Source organism: Callorhinchus milii, unplaced genomic scaffold, assembly GCF_018977255.1.
Source record: "Callorhinchus milii isolate IMCB2004 unplaced genomic scaffold, IMCB_Cmil_1.0 Scaffold8, whole genome shotgun sequence".
Lineage (NCBI taxonomy): Eukaryota > Metazoa > Chordata > Chondrichthyes > Chimaeriformes > Callorhinchidae > Callorhinchus > Callorhinchus milii.
Window position 1 is genome coordinate 4,047,174 of NW_024704749.1, and position 23,321 is coordinate 4,070,494.

The window sequence follows — 23,321 nt, forward strand, 5'->3', positions numbered from 1 at the left end:
TTTTGGCTGAAAGCACTCTGGCTCCCAAGTCGACAGCTTTGCTTTTTACAAGGTTATCTGCTGGGTTTCCGAGGGGTAAAGTAGTGGACGGGAGATGCTTTTTACACTTGGTGCTGTTATTTTTACAGCCTGCGATTCCAAATCGTTTCACTGCTGTGAAAATAGGTCCCTGCTGACTGGTAAATAGTTCAGCCCAGGACTGCCTGCCTGGACGGTAAAAACAGGAGAGTGTTTAAACCAGGAGCTAAACCGTCTGAGCCCTAGAGAGTGCGGAGGAGGGTAACGACAGTGTGAGGAGGGATAAATTATGAGGAACAGTGTGATACGATAGGCCTTCCTCTTCGACAGTACCTTCGTCCACCCCACCCAGCCCACCTGCACTCCCCCCACTTCCTGACCCCATCTCGGGTCCAAAAATCCTGACTGTCCAGCGCCCTGGGGCGTCTTTCCAACGTGAAGGGCGCTATACGAGTATAATTTGTTGCTGTTGTGGTTGACTTTCAGAGTCAAAAGAGAGGTGTAAAATGCTCAATGGGAATAGAAACAGTAAACCCCGAACAATACGGTGAGATAGGCCAAGGCAGCGGCAGAAGAAGGCAACAAGCTCCGGGTTGTGAAGGGCAATATGAGGACAAGCTAGGAAGTATTTCTACACAGAGGGCTGGATCCAACAGCTGGAACGGGTTACCAGGACGGGTGATTGAAACCAGGACACTGGACTAATTTAAGCTGCAGCTTGATGCTGTAATAGGGTGGGTATGCTGGAAGGATGAGGTCAAACTCTTTCTTTACCCAAGCTCTCTTGTGGTTTTGTGAATGAATCGAACATAACACGTTTAACAATGATGGCTGCCACGGGTCAATGACACGCACGCGGTCAGCCTCCCAACTTAGACGCACACACACACACACACACATACACACACACGCATGCGCACACGCACGCGCACACTTTCCCGAACTGTCGGGTGGATTGGACCACCTATAAAGCCCCCCACGGCCTAGCTCCACCTCTACCTCAGCACCGGGCTGAGACAATGCCAATCATTGCAATGGGTACAGTGCCTTTCACATCAGGACGTCTCAAAGCGCTTCACAGGGATTTCCTGTAAAAAGTGTAGCGACTGTGTCATTTTTCCAGGCGGCCAATTTACGTGGCAGCCAATTTACACGCAGCAACATCTCGCAAACACCCATGAAGTAGATAACTAATTTTATCCAAGGCAATTGTTGGCCAGGACACAGGCAGAAATTCCCTTCTCTTTTCGACTAGCACCACGGGATCTTTCCTGTTCCCCCTCATCAAGCAGAGGTGACTTCGGATTAACGTCTCGTCTGAAGGACAGCACCTCCGAGAGCATGCCCCACCCCGCCACCCCCCCACCCTGCACCCCAATGGAGTGTCAGTCTAGAGTGCAAGCTCAAAGTCCCAACCTGCGGCTTAAGCTCACAGCCTCCTGACTCAGTGGTGAGAGTGCTACCAAACAACCGGCCGAACCAGGCTGACACCGCAAACAACAAGGGGAGAAGAGGAAAGTAAGTCTAAAATAGAAGATGATCAACCGAAAAGGTTGCGCTGTCTCTCCGGAGAATGCTTCCCAGCAGAGCAGCGAGGCAGCGTATTTGCTGTGGAGGTTACCCAAGAACTCCCTAATGAAGCAACAGCTGACATTCCAAAAACAACGCAGCAATTAAAGTTCACAAATATTATTCAGATGAATGACTATTTTCTTGGCAAACAGGCGAAACTCGCAGCGGGCTTGACCCAGGGCTACAATGGGCTCATTGTAATGTCCCTTCGCTGCTCGCTCTACGCGTGGCACAGGATTTCAGGACCTGCAGAAGCCCAGTCACGATGACCGGCAGCATTGCCTGCAGTGATGGTTATCTTTTGGGGGGGTTGTTGGTGGTGACTGTGTGATTTTTCTAGGCGGACCTGGGCAGCCTGTCACAGACCTGCTTTCTCCCCACTCCATGACCCGCTGCCTCCGCTTGGTTGGCTCTGGCCTCCTGCCCCCACCACCATCCCCCCACACCCCACCTTGCCCCCCTCCTTGTCCTCTTTTAGATCAGTACTGGAGACCTTCCTCTTCAACCATCTTACAATCACCTCCTCCCTCCCCACCCCAGCTCAGTGTCAGGCTTCCAGTCTCCTGAGCTGGGCTGCAGGGTGACCTGCCGTAGTCCGCAAGTCACACGAGGCGAGAGGGTACGACCACCGATTCTGATTGCAATTAATCACTGTAGACAACCTGAAGGGACCCCATAGTCAGCCTCACAGCCCAAGCCAAGTCACCTGCTAACTGACTGTGTCACTGTGCAGTAAGCACCTCACTCAGCAGTATGTTGAGCTGAATGGCGTTATGAATATTCAATGAATCAGTTCAATAATTGATCCAGTGATTCTGTTACAAAATTAATCAGCCGGAGCAGCAGAACGAGAGAGGCCACCTTAAAAGTTTCCAAAACACGCAACTTTGCAATGCTATTAATGGTGTTTGAACAGGAAGCCTCACTCTCCTCTCTCACTCCTCGACACTCCACTGTTCCCATTGCTTATCCCAGTTCCCTGAAGCTCCTGACCCATTCCCAGTTTCATTACCACAGATAGTTCTGCAGCTGCTCCTTTAGTATCCTCGCCCTAAGTAGCCTCTATTCATTCATCAACAACAACAATGTGCATTTATACAGAGCCCTTTGCTTGCCAGTGGTGTCTTGGAGTGCTTCACCTTACTCTTTGACCGTGCTTATGGTCACCTCCTCGCTCGGCGTCAGGCTCTGCCCCTGTTAAGCGCTCCGAGACACTATCCCGGGTGACAGGCGCTGCGTAAATGCGAGTTGTTGTTGATGTGCATGTTAAGGGTAAGGAGGGCATTCACAGTTTGCAGAGAAGGGGTTTAAATCACAAACAAACTCAGTCCTGTCCTCACCCGATGTCCCCCTCCCACTGGGAGTTTGAACACCGAGTAAATCTCTGCCCCCCACCCCAACACAACCCCAAAACGTCCCACTCTCTTTTTTTTCTCCCCACTTCCCATTATCACACGCTTTTCACCCATTCGATTGCTGGAGCAAACTGCCAGACTTTCCATCAAGAATCTTCCTGCTCTCTCTCCCCCCACCTCCCAATCCCCTCCAAACAAATTTCCTTGGATGCACATAAAACAGGCCTGGTGCTGTGCAAACGTCACCACTTGCCTTGTGCTCGCCCAGGGTCACAATCAGTGCCACAGGAGAATGAATCACTGTCCAGATCGTGTCCCACTGAGCGGAACAGCACGACACAGCACAATAATAGTAATAATAAATAATAACCCTTGCACTTGATATAGCGCCTTATATCAGAATATTCCCAGAATATACCGTAAAGCGGATTGACTGTACATTTTGTGGGCGAAACACGGCAGCCAATTCGCCACAGCAGTGTCCCACAAACGGTCGTGGATTGACTTGACTATATGATTTTTTTTTAAGGGATTATTACCCCCGGAAAGCGATCCGCCATTCGATTAACAACTGGACAAGTAAACAGAGGCGTGTGTGTGGAGTAAGGAAACACCCCGAAAGTTTCGCCCTGCCTGGGAATCAAACCCCAGTACTCTCAAGTGCTCTAACCAATATGCTACAGGACTCCCGCATTGCGGCACCCAGTGACCCAGCTCAATCCATCTCACGGCAATACCACTCGAGGGATCCCAAAACATTCCTTCACGGCGAGCGGCACAATTTAGCACCGAGTGTAACCTTGTCCAGATGACTCCATCACAGAGGATTCATCCGCTTCCCAGCTCATTTACGGCGTTACCCTCACCCCCACGACGCATAGCAACTCCGAATAACCAACCACCCGGCGATGGAGGCAATTATTTATCTTGGAATCTTTTCTCCCGCTGGAGATGCGGAATTAAAGACACAACTTTTGTTTCGGCGCCTATTGTGTCGTCCAGTCTGTTTGGACAGGACGGCAGTGTGGGAAGCGGTCAAACAAAGCTCAGTGCAGGAGGATGAGGGAGGAATGATTAATGGAATGCCATTGTTTATTTTACCTTGCCTCCCGTAGCAACCAGCAAAGAGCCCAGCATGTCTATAAAGGTTAGGATGGTAGAGGGACTATTAATCTCCCATTCAACCCTGGGGGCTGCATAATGAATCCTTCTAATGACTCCACCTCTCTCTCTCTGTCTCTCTCTCTCCCTTCCCCCCATGCCTCGTGCCTGTGACTACCTTGGGCCTGTTTTTTGTTCCTCAGCCCCTGGTCGGAAGCTTAAATCTCGGGAGTACAAAGGAGCCGGTTGGGACTCCGTACGGCTCCCAATCCTACACGGTAATTGGGGAAGCGAAAGGGCTATCAAGCGGCATGGGAGAAAAGGCTGGAAAATTAGATTAAAAGATGCAGCACGATCCACAGGCACAATCAATAAACCTCACACAGCTCTCATCAGTTGAGACCAAACATTTAATATGAGTCACGCAAAGTACGTGAGTTTTACTGTAGTCGAACAGGCTTGATGGGCAGAATTGCCCAACGTTCAGTGACGAGAGAACATCGAAACGCCACCATTATTTTCCACATGTATATCTTGAGGTGGCTTTGTTCCCAATGATCTGGTCCCACATTTCCCTGACCACCTTCCCCACTCCCCGCCCCCCAACAGAGCTGAGAACCAAAATAAGCTCAATCGATAACATACCCCTTCTGTCAAGGAATGTCACAAGCCTTACTTTTCCCACTGAGGAACCGGTACATTGTCAAGAGGTGCCGGCCTTTCGGTAGAGATGTTAAACCAAGGCCCTGCCCTGTCTGCCTGTTCAGGTGGATGTTAAAGATCCCGTGACACTATTTGAAAAGCAAAGTGACTTTCCCCCAGGGTCCTGGCCAACGTGCCATAAAAATAAATCAGTCATTCACTGGATGTTTTGTGGGTGAAACACGGCAGCCAATTGCGCACAGCAATGTCCCACAAACAGTCGTGGATTGAGTGACCAAATTATTTTCATTTATTTAATTTTTTGGAAGGCATAATTGCCCCCGGGAAAGCAATCTGCCAATCAACTAACAACCGTGTTCTACTGACTGCGAGGTGAACAGAGGTGTAAGGAAACTTGCCTAAGCCTTCGCCCTGCCTGGGAATCGAACCCAGGTCCTCTTGCTTGCGAGGCTAGTGCTCTAACCAATACGCTACAGGACTCCATATTGCGTCACGACAGACTCGGGATCGGCTGAGATGCTGCTGAAAGTCAAATATCCTGCCGATTGCCTCGGCTCATACATAAACAACTGCTTGTTGGGTGACGTAAGAGAAGGCTGTTAGTTCCACGAGCACAAATCAGCGACTTCAGGGCTGAGGAACGGAGAGGGGAAGGTGGGTGCGCGATGGGGGAAGGAGGGGGAAAAGATTCATTTTAAACAGCGGAGGAGAGTATCCATAAAGTGCTGAGGGATTCAGTACCAACACCTCTCAGTTACTCACAGGTTGGCCGCTCATTATACAAAGCTCCGACACAGTTGAACAGTAACTTGCCCAAGGGCGCGGTAACAAGTGGAATTTTTCTCACCCTGGACAAGGGCCGAGTGCTCCAATTGTAATCAACGCTAAGATGGTCTTATAGTTGTCATTTCTCATTGAGTTTTAGCGCAAGATCCCAGCTTACACACAGCTGAGCCTTGAATAGAAGCACACAGCAGAACATCAAAGGAAAACAAAAGGAGCAAAGTAATCCTTATTTATGAATTCCAGATTTCAATTTCCTCTCAGTCTTTCAAGTTGACTCGGAACAATAGCCTGAGCCCGGTCTGAGCAGAGCACAGCCTCCTGTTATCCGAAGCGAACGAGAGCAGATTCACAAAGCCATCAATAATGCGCACAAGAGCATCTTTATTAAAAGACTTGGGATTTCCTCCTCCCCCCCCCCCCGCCCACCCTCTGCCCGGTCAACTTCAGAGGAGTGTTCGTCCAGCAGCGAGCAAGGACACGGTTCACACAGAACCAAGGGGGTTGAAGACCATTCTACCAGCCCACCTCTACACTCCGAGTCAAAAGGATCTGCCCACCACACAAAATTCAAGAGATTTGTAGAAAGCCACCCGGGCGCATTAGAGATACCGGGAACATAGGGAGAGCATCGCTATTTCTGGTGAAGTCCATTTGACTTGAAATTGAGAGTGGAGGGAGTTCTCACTTTCTATCCTGAAGCCGCTAACTCATTTCGAGATGTGTTCCAAGAAGCGCTCTGGGATGCTACCCTGTGTGAGGGGCGCTAGGTAAATGCAAATTGTTGCTGTTGTTCTGGAGATAAGGTCTCACAGGCACTGGGTGTCTCATAAGTGGCCATTTTCATGCGGTCATTTGATCAAGGTATTGGAGAGTGATGGGCACACCTGGGACCACACCCTTCTTTTTTCATAGGATCTTTAACATCCACCTGAACAGGCAGAGGAGACCTCAGGTTAACATCTCACCCGAAGGATGGCACCTCTGACACTGAAAGACCTCCCCACGCCAACAACAACAACAACATAGCGCCGTTCACATCGGTAGGACGTCCCACAGCACTGCACGGAGTGTGAGCCGAGACTGTGTGCTCAAAAATCGAGACATGGGGCTTGAATCCAGAACCTTCTAAGTAAGAGATTATACATATAGATATATATATAAAGAATTAAAATTCATACATTGATGCTTCATTTTTAGCATCTGATGGAAATTGAACCAATAGCTGAAACCCAACTTGTTTTGACTTTTGACAGGAGCCGCCAAAACTTGGCCCAGACTAAGCCACATCCAACGCAAGCCACCGCCAACTCCGACCCTTGCCAAACACCAAATAACATTGTAACCCAGCAGTTTCCGTACCTAAGATCAGGCCCAGATGCCCCATAAAATCATGGCTGCCGCGACATCGCTTCCTGTGCGCTGTGCAGCCATGCTTTTGGAATAAAGCAGGTCCTAAGTACAATCTCACTATAAACGGTACCCGCGCTATACCAAAGGGGGTCTCTGTTACAATCGGGATCTATGCATTCAGCGGTGTGCGTAAGTGGGGTGGGGTGGGGTGGGGTGGGGGGAGAAAGATCGTGGAAAGGGATCTAGTGTCACCAAGATGAAACTGGGGCAACTCTCTGCTCTGCTGTGCTCTGCAAGCACATACTCAGGCGCTGAGCCTGGATTACGCGGTCAGCTCATAGGACGAACAAGCTATAAGCCGTCCCAAAATAATTTAATTGCAATCCCAGGTCAAAGTCAGGAAAACAAGAAACAGGACATTGCTCGCTCATCAAAACAGCGAGGCGGTGGCTGGACTCCTTCAGGAATGGGGGACAGCAAGTGGAAAGCTCTCAGCCAGCAGAAGCCCACACGTATGGCCAGAACAGAACCCACCCCACCAACCTTCCCCACCCCCTCCGCTCCCCGCCCGCCCTCCCGGCTTCTATGCTATTAACCTAAAGGCTTAGACAAGGTTCACACGAGCCATCAGCAGAAAGCACCCGCTGTCCCAATAGCATTAGAGGTAATCCATCCGGACAGTAAATGGGTTAACGTATTGTCCCGGAGCGAATCTGCAGAGCCAGAACTTTCACCCATGGTATTTCAAACAGGCCTAGGTGGATTTACCCTCCGCAACCTGCCCCCCTCCCCCTGCAACTTGCACCGTCATTCCCCCCCCTCCGCCCACCCTTCAATGCCTACTGACTTCCCGCATGCCATCCCTGCCGTTTACATGCAGGGAGTGCTCATGAACGGCGCGCAGGAAGTCACAGCAGCAATGGCCCAGAAATCGCACCCCACCCTCCCCCCCCACCCACCTCGACCCCCACCTCCCCAACCCAGAACAACACAAGGGACAGATAAAAAAAAAAGCCATTGGTGTCCTCGGGGTGGGGGTTGGGGGGCTGTGGTGTGGGGTGAAGGAGGATTAAAAAAAAAAGGAGCAAACCGTAATCATTGCACTGGATCAATGTCGCCTGCTGACTTTAGGTCTAAGAATCATAGAACCTTACAGCACAGAAGGAGGCCATTCGGCCCATCGTGCCTGTTGCCGGCTCTTTGAAAGAGCTACCAACTCGTCCCACTCCCCTGCTCTTACCCGCCCCCATAGCCCTTTTCAAATACCTATCCAATTCCCTTTTGTAACCCACTGACGTATCTGTTTCCAACTCTCTCCTTCACCACTGCTGGCAAAACAAAATCATTGTAAAACTATATACAGCGTTTTTAACCAAACGCCGGACCATAAGGGCACAGAAACTTTCACTGTGTTCCTGCTGACAAGAACACTGTCGTGCGGGTTCTTGGTGTAACTCTGCCTTCACCCAAATCCCTCTTGTGCCCTTTCTCTCTCTCTCTCCCTCCCTCCCCACCCGCACCCCCTCCCCCCCCCAAGCCCCCCACCCCACAATGACTAATGCAAGGAGCTCGCTCCTCCTTCCTGTTTTATTACAGGACGGCTGACAGGTATACAATGTGTTTTGGCTCGCGTATGTGCCAAGTTAAAACTGGATACAGCGGGTTGCACTTTGGCACATGGGAGCTGAGGAGGGTTTACAGTGGCCCACGATGCTGACAAATAACTATTTTTTGACATATATATTATATACACACACACACCGGCATTTAAGGTGGCTTTGTTAAAAACCTGCCTCAAATGGTTGTCGATGTTGAGTTGTGCGTTTGCCCGAGTGTTGTTGGAATGCAACAACAACAACAACAAAATTACATTTGTGGATGTCAGGAGGACGCCCCAAGCCGCTGGTCGGTCAGAGATTTGGACCCAAGCTGGGGGGATTGGGATCAGGGAGGGTGGAGGACACGGAGAGTAAAGGGTAGGAGGGTGGCCGAAGGCTTGGTCAACAGGTGGGAGGGGAGGGGTGTCTTGAGACGTGCCTTGAAGGAATACCAGAGAGAGTGAAAAACAGTGTCTCAGTAAAGTGAGTGGTAACCTAAACCCATCACAGGAACTGTTCTCTGGAGTCTGTTACGGGCTTCATTCGCGGTTGATTTGCGGAAGGGGTGGGGGAGGTGAGGGTGGTGGGAGGAGGAGGGAGCGGAGGAGAAGGAGGAGGAAGGTGAGGGGGAATTCTAACATTTTAATTTATTTAAAGATGCCCAAATCAACCTCAGATTTACCACACTTTACAGAGACGCTGGTTTTCAGTACCTCTGCCATTCCTACGCAACACAGCCGGGCTGACACTCGCTCAACTCAACATGAACAACAACTTGTGTTTGTACCGTGTCCTTCACATGGGGCAGCCTCTTGGGAGTGTTTAACCGTGTTGGGAGCCTGATGCTGAGCCCAGGGGAGAGGGGGAGGTGACTGTAGGTACTGTGGAAGAGCAAGATCTTCATGTGCGATCTGAAAACAGGCGGACGGAGGGGGTGGGAGGGTGGGGAGGGGGCAACGCTTAAGACCCTTTAGTCACACCAACTAAAATTGTGGGCCCCATATCATAGAGTCCTACATCACCACCATCACACAAACCCATAACACTTGTGGATAGCCCCCTCCTCCTGCAAGCCGCCCCCTGGACAACTTTTCCCCACCACCCCCCACCTCGAGCTTCTGTTCCTTATCATTGACGAGCGACCACCCCCACCCCCTCACAACCACACGCAAACACACACACACACACACACAGACGCACTCCGCCCGCTAGAAATTGTGCATCCATTGCAAACAGACTCTGTTAGTCTGTGAGCCAAATTTTTGCCTTTCATTTAAATTTAACTTGCCGCAGAATTGTGGAAAATTCTTAATTTCAGCCGTAATTTACAAGCCATTTCTCCCGCACGTTCTTCAAAAGAACCGTCATGCAGATTAAGTCAGAACTTTCCACAGTTACACGTCTACCTTTAAACATTAATGATCCAATGGTTTCGCAGGCTAAGACTGGGTGGAATTTCAGGGCTTGGGTGGGGGGGGGGGGGGTGGTGGTGAGGGCAGAGCCAGGTTCTGCTGTAGCTGCCCACAGTCACAGGTATTCTGGCAACGCACACTGTCCGGCTCACACACAAGAGTCTGGTGCCTGTGGGGCCGAACCCTGGCAGCTTCAGATGAGGTGGTGGTGGGGGCCTTGGGAGGTGGGGGGGGGGATATAATAAACAAATGATACCACGTGGCGGGTATCATGCAAAGCAATAAACAAGCAACCCTTACCTTTGATACAGCCTTTTCCACAAAGGAAGGACGTCTCAAAGCGTAAGATTGTGAAGTGGGTTGACCGTGTAATGTCCGGGTGGATTTTCTCAGGGGTGGGTTGTGTGTGTGGTGGGGTGGGCAGGGGGAAGGTTGTCGGCCAGGACGCCGGGAGGAGCCTCCCCTCTCTTTCCGAACCTCGCTCGCCCGAGCGCAATCTCAGGTAGTCGGTGACCCTAGAGCTCCATTTGCAGCATAGGTCACGTCGTGTCAGGGATCTGGCCCTGGATACAAGCCCCCGAAGCTCATTATTCGGGGTTAAGGCGGCTGGAGCCAGGTTGACGTGCGTCAGGAAAACATCCAGGCAGCTTCACAAAGCCTTCTTCTCAGCAATTAACCAACAGCAAATTAAGGCAGAGCAGAGCAGAACCCGTGGAAGAGCAGAGTAAACAAACACTAATCAATTTTGCCGAGAATCAAAACAAGAAATGTAATTACACTCAGGTCTGATGGGATACTCACAACCCACTTTATTTAGGATTTCAGGCAGCGGTTAGAAAACACGGTGCTGATTCCAAACCGCCCAAGACATCTTGCGAGTTGTGTTATTGCTCTCGTGTTTTTTTTTCCTACTGCTGCCCCTACCAAACACGCACACAAACACACATTCAACAAACACACATACACACCCAACACACACAGTCAGCAAACACACACACACCACACAACACACACACCAACAAACACTCAACCATGGGCACACAGGCCGCAATCACAGGCGTGCACAAAAACATACGTGCGCGCGCCAACACACACAATACAACAGAATTTACATTTATGCAGCGCCTTGGGACACTGGGAGGTGTGTACGTGGATACGGAGAGGGCAGACAGGCTCAGTGGACAACACTCTCCAAGGTCGAATGCCTGCCGACACAGACTATCCCTCCATGGAGTCTCTCTCCTCTCCTCCGCCCACCCCCCACCCAACCAACTCCATGACCCATTGCAACCCCATTTCCTCAACAAGTACCAGGCTGCTTCACACCTCTCCCTTCTCCCCCGGCTCTCTAGACCTCCATCCCAGTGTCCCTCTGCCTCACCCTCTCCCTCCCTTCTCGCCTTACGACCTCTCCATTCAACCACGTGTCCAACTCTCGCCTCTGCTCCCCTCCTCCCCTCCCCCTGCTCCGCTGGTGTTCTCAGTCAGCTGCGGGCAGCGCTTAAGAGAGACCTGGAGGGATCGCTCTGAAAAGAGCCAACACAGGACGCGTGCTCCGAACGTCTACGGCGGGCAACAGAACTGCAGACAGGTGCTCGGTCGCTGTAAACGTTTGCTCGTGGCTCACCCTTTAAAGGGTCGAGTGAGTCCGGGTGGCTGCCAGTGTGGCAAAACCATTCCCAGCAATGATCAGGGCCTTCAGCGTATGAGAATAAAGAAACACAATACTCTTGCTCCCCAAAGAGCACGCTCCAAAACACTGTGTAAGCCTCCCCATTAAGAAGCTGGGCTGCAGACTCCACCAACCTTAGACACCACATGGCCTGTATTAATCATTATGTTACTGACTCGCTAATCTGCATTGATTCTCTCCTCTGGAGCTAACCCCACCTTCTGTCACCTTATTACTTAGAAGGCTATTAACTTATTTGTGCACCGCGGTGGCAGAGTTTTACCAATTACACACGGGGGAAAAAAAAACACTTCGAAGCTTTGGTTGTTATCAGGTCCTGTGACCCGACCAGCAACGGATGATAAACAATAACCCCTACACTTCGCGTCGGGAGGACATCTCGAAGCGCTTCACGGGTGCATTTCGTAAGCTAAGCTTCCAACTGGAGGAAAATAAAACGTAAAATGTTTCTTTCTGCTCCTCTCTCTCGGGCTGGCAGGACTCGGAATGGACTGAAAGATGCTGTGGTGTGGAGACAGTCTCAGGATTGCGTCCTGCTCTGTGTTGGAGGGTGGGGGGGTTGATGGGGAAGGGTAGGGTGCGGTGGGGGGGCGGGGGGTGGGTTGTGGAGGTCGAAGTGAAAGAGAAGTAAAGACAGGAGTTTTATTCTTGCTCCTGTTTCTGAGTCACACAGAACAGAGAATTCCGGGTTCGAACCCTGATTGGTGCTCCGATTACAGTCGGTCAAACCTCAAACTGGGTTGGGGATGGGGGGTAAACACAGCCCCCAAACTGTTGTGTGTGTTGAGCCTCAAGACCTTCCTTTTCGACCGTGCCTTCGGGCATCTTCTCTCCTCCTTGCGCTCCACCCCTCTCTGATCCCAACCCCTCACTGTCCAGAGCTTTGGGACGCCCTCCCGGTGTGGAAGGCGCTGTGTAAATGCAATTGGTTGTGGTGTGTGGGGTGGGGTGGGGTGAACAGATGTGATTAGGCTCGGCGGTGATGCCCTTCACAAGTCAATAGGCTTGCATCACTCAAAACAGGCACCCGTGTGAAGAATGATCACATGGGGAAAGTACCAGAGGGCACGACCAGCCCAGGAAACTATAGTCCAGCAAACGCACACACACACCATGGACATCTTTGTGGAGAAAATTGGCAACAAGACCCTGGGCGGCTTTCCTGAGCAGTCTGCCCTCTCCATCAGCTCCAGGCATCAGCCCAGGCGGATGAAGAACATGGGATGAGAAGACGATGAAGGAATCCACTCAAATTCTCACCACGCGCGCACACGCGCATGCACACACGTGCGCGCACACACGCACACAAAGTACAGTAAGACCTGACTAACGAAGGCCAAGTAGTCCAGTCCAAGGTAGCTTTGGGCAGCTTGGGGAAAGGTAGAAATCCAATCACCTCGTCCAGACAGGCAAACGGTTACAGTCTCTGAACAAAGACCACCCCCCCACCACCCCCCCCAAAGACAACCCACCCACCTCTCCCGGGCTCACGCTTACCTTAGGCTGTGCTCTACGCGGGAAAGCCACTTTCGGATCGATCTGCGAGGGAAGAAAAGGTCAGAACACAAGACGTTAATGCGGGGAGAGAGAGAGAGAGAGTGAACGAAAAAAAAGTGATCATATTGATCGACGTCAGTGCAGAGCCGGGACATCGCACTGTTTCCCTTTGCACTGCGCAGCCCACGAGTCTGATTTACACCGTATCACATCGCTCAACTTCATCCCCACTCACTACAGTCAGTGTGAGGGCCGACAGATCCTGAGGATGCGGAGTGTGAAATAGAATGAAGCGGAATCATGTCAACCTGCCTCCCCGTCCCTCCCCCCACCACCCCCCCCCCCCCACACCCCCCACCGTAGGGGGGTTAACTCCCTCAGACACTGGAGTCCTTTCAGTCATCCAAATCACACTGTCCATCCAACTCAGCCAAATGGGCAAGAAACTAAAAAGGATTCAACCACACGGGGGCATCGCTGTTGACCCTACCCGGCTCCTCGCCCCATCCCACCCCCCACCCCCCCAACCCCCACCCCTCCCCGAAATAGTAATACGAGCTTCAGGTTATATTCACTATATATTCTGTGAATATACACCTCACAGGATGTCCTGTGAAGCGCTTTGAGACGTCTCAATGCTGTGTCAAACACAAGGTTTATTATTAATAATCTGCACCCATTGAATTTAATAAACGGAAGTCACTTTTAATCTCCTCCACATCGGCCCCATCGCCCCCCCACCCCCCCACATCGGCCCCATCGCCCCCCCCCACCCCCCACATCGGCCCCATCGCCCCCCCCCACCCCCCACTTCGGCCCCATCGCCCCCCCCCCCCCCAACCCCCCCACATCGGCCCCATCGCCCCCCCCCACCCCCCACCCCCCATACGCACACGCGCTCTCACGCACACACACTCGCTCACACACACGCGCTCTCTCACTCGCTTACACACACGATCCCTCGCGCACACGCTCTCTCGCTCGCTCACACACACACTCACGCACACTCGCTCACACACACTCTCGCTCACTCACACACACACTCTCTCACACACACTCTCGCTCGCGCACACACACTCTCTCACACACTCTCGCTCGCTCACACACACACTCTCTCACACACACTCTCGCTCGCTCACACTCTCGCTCGCTCACACACACACACTCTCTCACACACACTCTCGCTCGCGCACACACACACTCTCTCACTCGCTCACACACACTCGCTCACACACTCACACACTCTCGCTCGCGCACACACACACTCTCTCGCTCACGCACACACACTCACTCGCCCACACTCACACACTCCCGCTCACTCGGACCCACACACACTCCGACTCACACACACACACACTCCCGCTTGCACACCCACACACACTCTCGCCCACACACACACTCTCGCTCACACACGCACACACACTCGCTCACACACACACTCTCTCACTCACACACACACTCAAACTCACACACACACACTCAAACTCACACACACACAGTCTCTCACACACACACAGTCTCTCACACACACACAGTCTCTCACACACACACACTCGCTCACACACACACACACTCGCTCACACACACACACACTCGCTCACACACACAGTCTCTCACTCACACACACTCTCACTCACACACACTCTCACTCACACACACTCTCTCACTCACACACACTCTCTCTCACTCACACACACTCTCTCTCACTCACACACTCTCTCTCACACACTCTCTCACTCACACACTCTCACTCACTTACACTCACATTCACACACTCACTCACTCACACACACTTTCACTCACGCGCTCTCTCTTGCCCGCGCGCTCGCTCACGCTCTCTCATCCGCACCCGCTCTCACCCACATACACACGCTTACACACACACTCTGCGCACACACACACTGATACACTCTCTCTGACACACACGCTCTCACACACACACTCATACGCGCGCACCCTCTGACACACGTGCACCCTCTCACACACACACTCTCTCTTTCACACCCCCCTCTCACACACACACCCCTCACACACACCCCCTCTCACACACACACCCCCTCTCACACACACACCCCCTCTCACACACACACACCCCCTCTCACACACACACACCCTCTCACACACACACACACCCTCTCACACACACACACACCCCCTCACACACACACCCTCCTCACACACACACCCTCCTCACACACACACCCTCTCACACACACCCTCTCACACACACACACACCCTCTCACACACACACCCCCCCTCACACACACACACACCCCTCTCACACACACACACCCCCTCTCACACACACACACTCACACACACACACCCCCTCTCACACACACACACCCTCTCACACACACACACACACACCCTCTCACACACACACCCCCTCTCACACACACAGACACTCACACTGTATAAACAAACACTCTCCGGCACACACACACACTCCGACACACACACACGCTGACACACACTCTCCCTCTGACACACACTCTCTCTCTGACACACTCTCTCTGACACACACTCACACACTCGCGCAGACGTGCGTACCCTCTGACACGCACACACCCCCTCTCACACGCACACACCCCCTCTCACACGCACACACCCCCTCTCACACGCACACACCCCCTCTCACACGCACACACAGACACACTCACACTGCATAAACACACAAACACACACTCTGCACACACACTCTGCACACAGACACACTCTCTCACACACTCTCTGACACACACACACACTTGCTGACACACACACATTCTCTCTGACACACACACTCTCTCTGACACACACTCACACACACACTCGCGCACACACACTCGTACCCTCTACACGCGCGCACCCTGACACGCACACACACTCTCAACTCAACACACACGCTCACCTAAACACACACTCTCATCTAAATACACACACACTCTCACCTAAACACACACACTCTCACTCACACGTAAACACTCTCTCACTCACACATAAACACTCTCTCACTCACACGTAAACACTCTTTCACTCACACGTAAACACTCTCACTTACACACTGTCACACACACACCGTCATACACACACTCTGTCACATACACACACACTCTCACACACACACAGTCTCACACATACACAGTCTCACACACACATGCTCTCACTCACATGCGCACACATACCCGCTCTGACACGCCTGCACCTGCTCTGACATGCCCGCACCCGCTCTCACACGCCCGCACCCGCTCTCACACGCCCGCACCCGCTCTCAAACGCGCACACCTGCTCTCACACCCACTCTCACACGCGCACACGCCGTCTCTCACACGCGCGCACGCCGTCTCTCACACGCGCGCACACCGTCTCTCACACGCGCGCACGCCGTCTCTCACACGCGCACACAGTCTCTCACACGCGCACACAGTCTCTCACACGCACACACACAGTCTCTCACACGGACACACACAGTCTCTCTCACACACACAGTCTATCGCACACACAGTCTCTCGCACACACACAGTCTCTCGCACACGCACACAGTCTCTCGCACACGCACAGTCTCTCACACGCGCAGTCTCTCACACGCACACTCTCACACGCACACAGTCTCTCACTCACACACACACACACACACACAGTCTCTCTCACACACACACACACAGTCTCTCTCACACACACACACACAATCTCTCACACACACAGTCTCTCGCACACACACAGTCTCTCGCACACACACACAGAGTCTCTCGCACACACACACACACACACAGTCTCTCACACACACACACACACACAGAGTCTCTCACACACAAACACTCTCTCACTCACACACACACTCTCTCACTCACACACTCTCTCACTCACACACCCACACACACCCCCTCTCACACACCCACACTCTCACACACACACCCCCTCTCACACACCCACACTCTCACACACACACCCTCTCACACACACACACAGACACACTGTATAAACACACAAACTCTGCACACACACACTCTCTGACACACACACTTGCTGACACACACACTCTCTCTCTCTGACACACACTCACACACACTCGCGCACACACACACTCGTACCCTCTAACACGCGCGCACCCTGACACGCACACATACTCTCGCGCGCACACTCTCACCTCAACACACACTCTCATCTAAACACACACACTCTCACTCACACGTAAACACTCTCTCACTCACTCTCACACTCACTCTGTCACACACACACTCTGTCACACACACGCGCTCTCGCTCACACACACGCGCTCTCGCACACACACGCGCGCTCTCGCTCACACACGCGCGCTCTCGCTCACACACGCGTGCTCTCGCTCACACTCACACACACACACTCTCACACACACTCACTCACACACACACTCACTCACACACACACTCTCTCACACACACACTCTCTCACACACACACTCTCTCACACACACACTCTCTCACACACACACTCTCTCACACACACTCTCTCACACACACACTCTCTCACACACACACTCTCTCACACACACACTCTCACACACACACTCTCTCACACACACTCTCTCACACACACACTTTCTCACACACACTCTCACACACACACAATCTCACACACACACAATCTCACACACACACAATCTCACACACACACACAAATCGTCCAACAGAGAGACGTTATGTAACATGGAGAGACTGGAGCCCGTCCACTGCCAAGACGGGAGCCATTTTTGAACAGACTGGTCTGCTCCACCATCAGCCTCGGCCACCAAGCCTCCCCCCCCCCCCACCCACCCCCTCCACCCCCACCCCACCCCTCCCACCCAAAAAATAAAAACATCTCAACAGGGATTTCTTGTTTGGAGGTAAAATAATCATAGAAAGTTATTGCACAGAGTCCCCTCCTGAGTCACCAAAGCGAATCCCGACTGGCTCCACCACCCCCCCCCCCCGCCCCCGCCCTCCCATCCCCCGCCCGCACCCCCCAACCCCATTCCTCAAGCTTCACCTCCGAATATCAATCGCCACACACTTCGCAGGAAAATCCCGTGAAGAGGTGTCAGAAGATTTGATGGAGGGATAAGATGCTGCATCGTGTACAGAGGATTATTATTATTATTATCATTATCATTATTATTATTATCTAAATGATGCTCTGTCTGATCCACTGGGCAGTGTGGCATTAACTCACTCAGCCAAGGAGGCTCCTGGGGCACTTGTCGAGGGAGCGGATAAACATATCAGTCTGTTTGCCATTCCTGATCACAATGCTATATATAGGTGTCAGCCGGGCTCAGTCAGCAGCACTTTCACCTCTTGAGTCGGAAGGTTCAAGCCCTTTTATTTGTCCAGTGCCTTGGGACGTCCTCCTGACGTGAAAGACGTTGTACAAAGGTAATTTGCTGTTGTCGTATTATTAGGACTTTGAACTCTTCAGTTTAAGCTAAAACTCCCAACGCAGAGCTGTGAGTGCGAGATGTTTGTGGAGTCCTGCAGCTCAGTGGTTAGAGCACTCGCTTTGCAAGCGAGACACCTGGGTTCAATTCCCAGCAGGGCAAAACCTTGGGCACGTTTCCTTACTCCACACAGAGCCTAATAATAATCCCTCCAAAACCAAAAACAATAATAAATCGTTCATTTTCAATCTACTACTGTCTGTGGGACATTGCTGTGCGCAATTGGCTGCCGCGTTCGCCCACAAATATACAGTCAATTCACTTTACAGTGTGTTCTGTGAAGCGCTTTGAGACGTCGAGAAGACGTGAAAAGGCGCTATATCAAATGCAAGGATTATTATTACTATTATTACTGCAGCTCTGTCTTCCTGACAAGATGCTAAACCAAGGTCCCGCCTGACTGCCAGCTCATTTTTTATTGGGATTATTCAAATAGACAATGGAGCGTCTCTCTCTCCCAGTTTCCTGGCCGACAATCCCCCAGGTAAAATTGGTCAACTATTTCATGGCCGTTTGTGGGACATTTCTGTGCGCGAATTGGCTGCTGCGTTCACCTGCAAATACAGTCAATACACTTTACAGTAAATCCTGTGAAAAGCTCTCAGATATCTGGATGGCGTGATAAGGTGCTGGATGATATACAAGATGATTATTATGTTATTATTAATATACAGCTCTGTCTGTTTAAAGTGCGAGATGTCCTCTGCCCTTCTCATGTGTGAAGACGTGACATTTGGCTGAGTTGCCAGAGAACTGGAATCTAGCAGGAACCCGGATGGACCTTCAGGAAAGAGATGGGGTGGTGGGGGAGGGAATTAAACGGACGCAAAACACACAGTCACTCCACTTTACAATACACAGAGCAGCGCTTTGAGAAGGCTCAACGATCTGACAATGCGCTGTATCAAATGCAAGGGTTATTTTTACTTTTTTTTTTAAATCCTAATCCCGTCAGGCCTTTAACAGGTCAGCAGTTTGACCTTTAAAAGCCCCGTCAAATGAATACAGGATCAAAGTGAATACATTCCTGATAACTGATCACTCCGAGGGAAAGGGGCTCAGTGGTGAGTTATCAGGAGTGAGTTGAGTGTATGTATAAATACATAACTAAATGCAGGCGGGATGTTGACAGCATGATGACTTAAGTGCTAGTGACTAGTTAAACCAGGGTTGAGTTATCAGGAGTTTACAGTAAACAGGAAGAGTAGGAGGCCATTCAGCCCATCCAGCCTGTTCCCCTCGTTTAGTAGATCTTTACATCCTAATGGACTGCCTTTTCACCACATCCCTTTATAGCTCTCCTGTTAATCTTTCTTTAAACATCCCTTATCGTTGCCACAAATACACAGTGAAAATCCTGTGAAGGGCTTTGAGACATTTCGACGACATGATATGGGTTGGTTCCCATCTTCCGGCTATGCCCTCGTAATGAATCCCTCCACCAAACAGAGCCACCTGCACCATCTAACCTGTCAATTCCTTTCATTATTTTAAATAATGAAATCAAATCACCCCTTAACCTGCTGGGCCTTGGTTTAACGTCTCATCCGATAAGGCAGCATCAACCTGGTGAACCACAGTTGGACACCCTCCAAGGCTAGTATACCCTTCCTACGATTGGGATCATAGGGCATATCCTCCTTGTGTAAGTGCATCAGCCTTGTCACTAGAATAGCCAGGACTCTCATCCCTTGCCTTTTATCATTAAAACTACCTCCCCTTCGCCATCTCCTTATTTCTCTCTTTCGTCGTTCTCGGCAGTGATGAGATGTCTCGCAGTCTGTGCAGTCGGTTGATCTTACGCAGGGCAACATTTTGAAGGGAAGACTTCTGCTGAGCACAGAATCAGGCTCCGCTGAGATGCCTCCCCTCCTTGCCCAGTCAAATAGGCTGCCAGAGACCCACTCCCCAACACAAACTAAAGCTATCAGGAGCAGTGGAGATAACGCAGACCAGAAAATAATAATAATAATCCTCGCATTTGATAAGACCTTATCGCATCTTAGAAACGTCTCAGAACACCTGACAGAACATACTGCAAAGTGAGTTGACTGTACATTTTGTTGGCGGAACCTGAAATTGACCCTGTAATTACCGTGGGTCAGAACAACAGAAGAGGCTTTCCAGTGCATTCGCATATTTCCGCATTTTCACACTGTAAAACAGAATCCACACATCCCACAGGTTTGTCGACTCACTGAAACAGTGCGAGATTTGAAGAACTATTACAATAATAGCATCCCTATGTTACAATCCGATTCCAGAGGAGATGGTGCCCAAACCAGATTCCACCACAGTCAAAAGGGAGGAATTTGTGGCGAGGGGCGAGGCGGATGAGTGGGGGTGGGAGATGGAGAGAAAGAAAGCCTAATTTGGGCTCCATAGCCCTCCCCATTGTGTTACTGAGCCATCCCACGTTAGGTTTCATTTACAATCGCAGGTGGAGCGAGGGTTGGTTACAATTGGACCCAGCAATTCCGCCAGCCCGCGCCTGTCCCCGCACCCCACCCACCCCCCACACCGGCCAGGAAGTGCGTGCGTCTGTACGGACATCAGGGGGGAGGGGTGGTTGCAGATCAAGAGTGATCATCTCCACAATCAAGTAAACGGCAGTGGACACAACACTCAGTCACTGCCGTGGCTCACACGTAAAGCATATCCACTTAGTAGAGACCTGGACATACGGCACCTTATATCACCAGAACTTCACCTCCCAGTTACACAGCCTGTCGACACTAACGGGACACTAACACTTGACGTATGAACCGATGCCTTTGGCACTTTGAGACGTCCTCCCGACGTGAAAGGCACCAAATAAACATAAACTGTATTGTATTAAGGAGAGAGAGCTGTGAAAGGGGGCCTTTATGACATTAGCTGTGTGAAACTTCCTGTTAGAACAGGTGGTAACTAACCCTCCGGGAAGGAGAGGGAAATAATGAATGTATGATGGAATTATAATATAATAATAATAAACCTTGCATTTGATATCCCGCCTTAGCCAGTCATTGACACGTTTCAAAGCGCTTCATAGAAGATACTGTAAAGTGAATTGACTATATATATTGTGGGCCGAAACTCGTCAGCCAGTTGCGCACACTTTCCTTCGCAAATAATAAACAAATTATTATTATTATTTCTTTTAGGGATTACTACCCACAGTTAGCAAACCACCAATCGACTAACAACCGGGTTCCTACCCACCGTTAGGTAAACAGAAGAGCGTGGTGTAAGGAAACTTGCCTACAGTTTCGCATCGCCCCCCACCCCACCGGGATTCAAACCCAGGATCTCTCGCTTGTGAGGCGAGCGTTCTAACCAATGCACTACAGGACTCCAAACAGCTGGCAGTGGAAGCCAGCACTTGGCATCACTTGAGCCTGTGCTGCTCAGTGCCTTCTTCATACTGAAAAAAGACTGTGGTTGGAGCTTTGGGGTTCTCAAGATATAATGAGCAACTGGATAGCTTTCTCCTGAAACCCTGGACCACATGAGCAAAGGAACAAACACACAATTGTCTCCAAACACAATTGCACAAGACAAAAATTTGGGTGTGTTAAAAGGGACTGCTCTCTATAGACTGACTTTCTTTTTCCCCATATAAAAAAAATGGCTTTTGTAGGTCAAACAAAGGGAGATCGGGTCTCTTTACAAAAGCTAAATGGGAGTTGTACCGAATTCATTAACATTAATTTTCTGCGTCTGAGGCTACTGGAGACTCTTTGTGGCAAATAACTTATTACAACATTTCGTACCTCTTTCTTTTAGGTGGGGGGGTAGGGGGGAGGTGACGAGGAGGAGTGTAAAAATTTGGCTTTAAATTGCAACTGGTGGGGCTCATCAAATGCAACTTTCATTTACAAACTGGCCTGTCGTTCAAAATGGAAACTGGTCGGTCGGTGGCTTTGCTGTCTCAAGTCTGTGCCTGGGTATCACTGAGGTGTTAAATGGAGGGAATAAAGAGATTATAACCCAGCCTCTGTTTCGATTGAGGCCACTCACAGTTTAAAGGGAGGGCCAGGACTGCGTGTGCGAGGCAAAGGGCTCTTAGGTTTGCTTTGAAACCGGCGTCCCTCCCTCTCCAACAACTCCCTGCATGGATTTAAGCAAAAGGCTGGGCTGCTCAGCAAATATGAAACGCACTCTCAAAACGCAATTACGCACAGGCAATAGATTATCAGGGGTAATAATCTCTCCTCCTCCTCTCCCCCACCCCACCCGCCCCCAGCAAAAAAATCCACTCCACGACTGTTTGTGGGACACTGCTGTGTACAGTTGGCTGCCGCGTTTCACCCACAAAATACAGTCAATATGCTTTACGATGTATTCTGTGAAGCTCTTTGAGACGTTTCAACGACGTGATAAAGCGCCTTCTCAAATGCGAGGATTATTATTATTATTATTATAAGAACACACTATGAGAAGGACACTTTAGTAGGTTTCGTTTTAAAACGAATACAACAATCCCAATTTCATTTTCCCACAGGGGAAAAAAATATGTTGGTATTAATCCATTAGCCTACACCTAAAATTGTTGTTGCTCTGTTTCCACTCCTAATTGCAGTACAGTTTCTTGACAATAAAAGGCAGGTGGAAAATAGCAGAGACTGTCACAAAGCAGTGAAAAGCAGTTTGATTTGGAAATTCTCTTTAGGGATCCCCTGATGATGCAATGTGTAGAGGCACCACCACCTGGTGCAGAACCAGGTTACAGAGGTTCAATGCCCAGTTTTACACACCGTTAGCTGGTCTTAGTCAAGGGGCAGTGGGAACTCTACAACTATGCTAGAGAGAGACTACTGCTGGCGAGAGAGAGAGAGAGAGAGAGAGAGAGAGAG

At 50.8% G+C, this 23,321-nt stretch overlaps 1 protein-coding gene across 1 annotated transcript in view; it reads right to left on the bottom strand.

The window, feature by feature from the left end:
• Positions 1 to 23,321, bottom strand: part of LOC103189867 (RNA-binding protein Musashi homolog 1) — a gene marked incomplete in the record, with an annotated part of 79,612 nt that overhangs the window by 51,387 nt on the left and 4,904 nt on the right. The window contains 1 exon segment of the mRNA XM_042337348.1: positions 13,046 to 13,087. Within this exon segment, the coding sequence (XP_042193282.1) occupies positions 13,046 to 13,087 (42 nt within the window).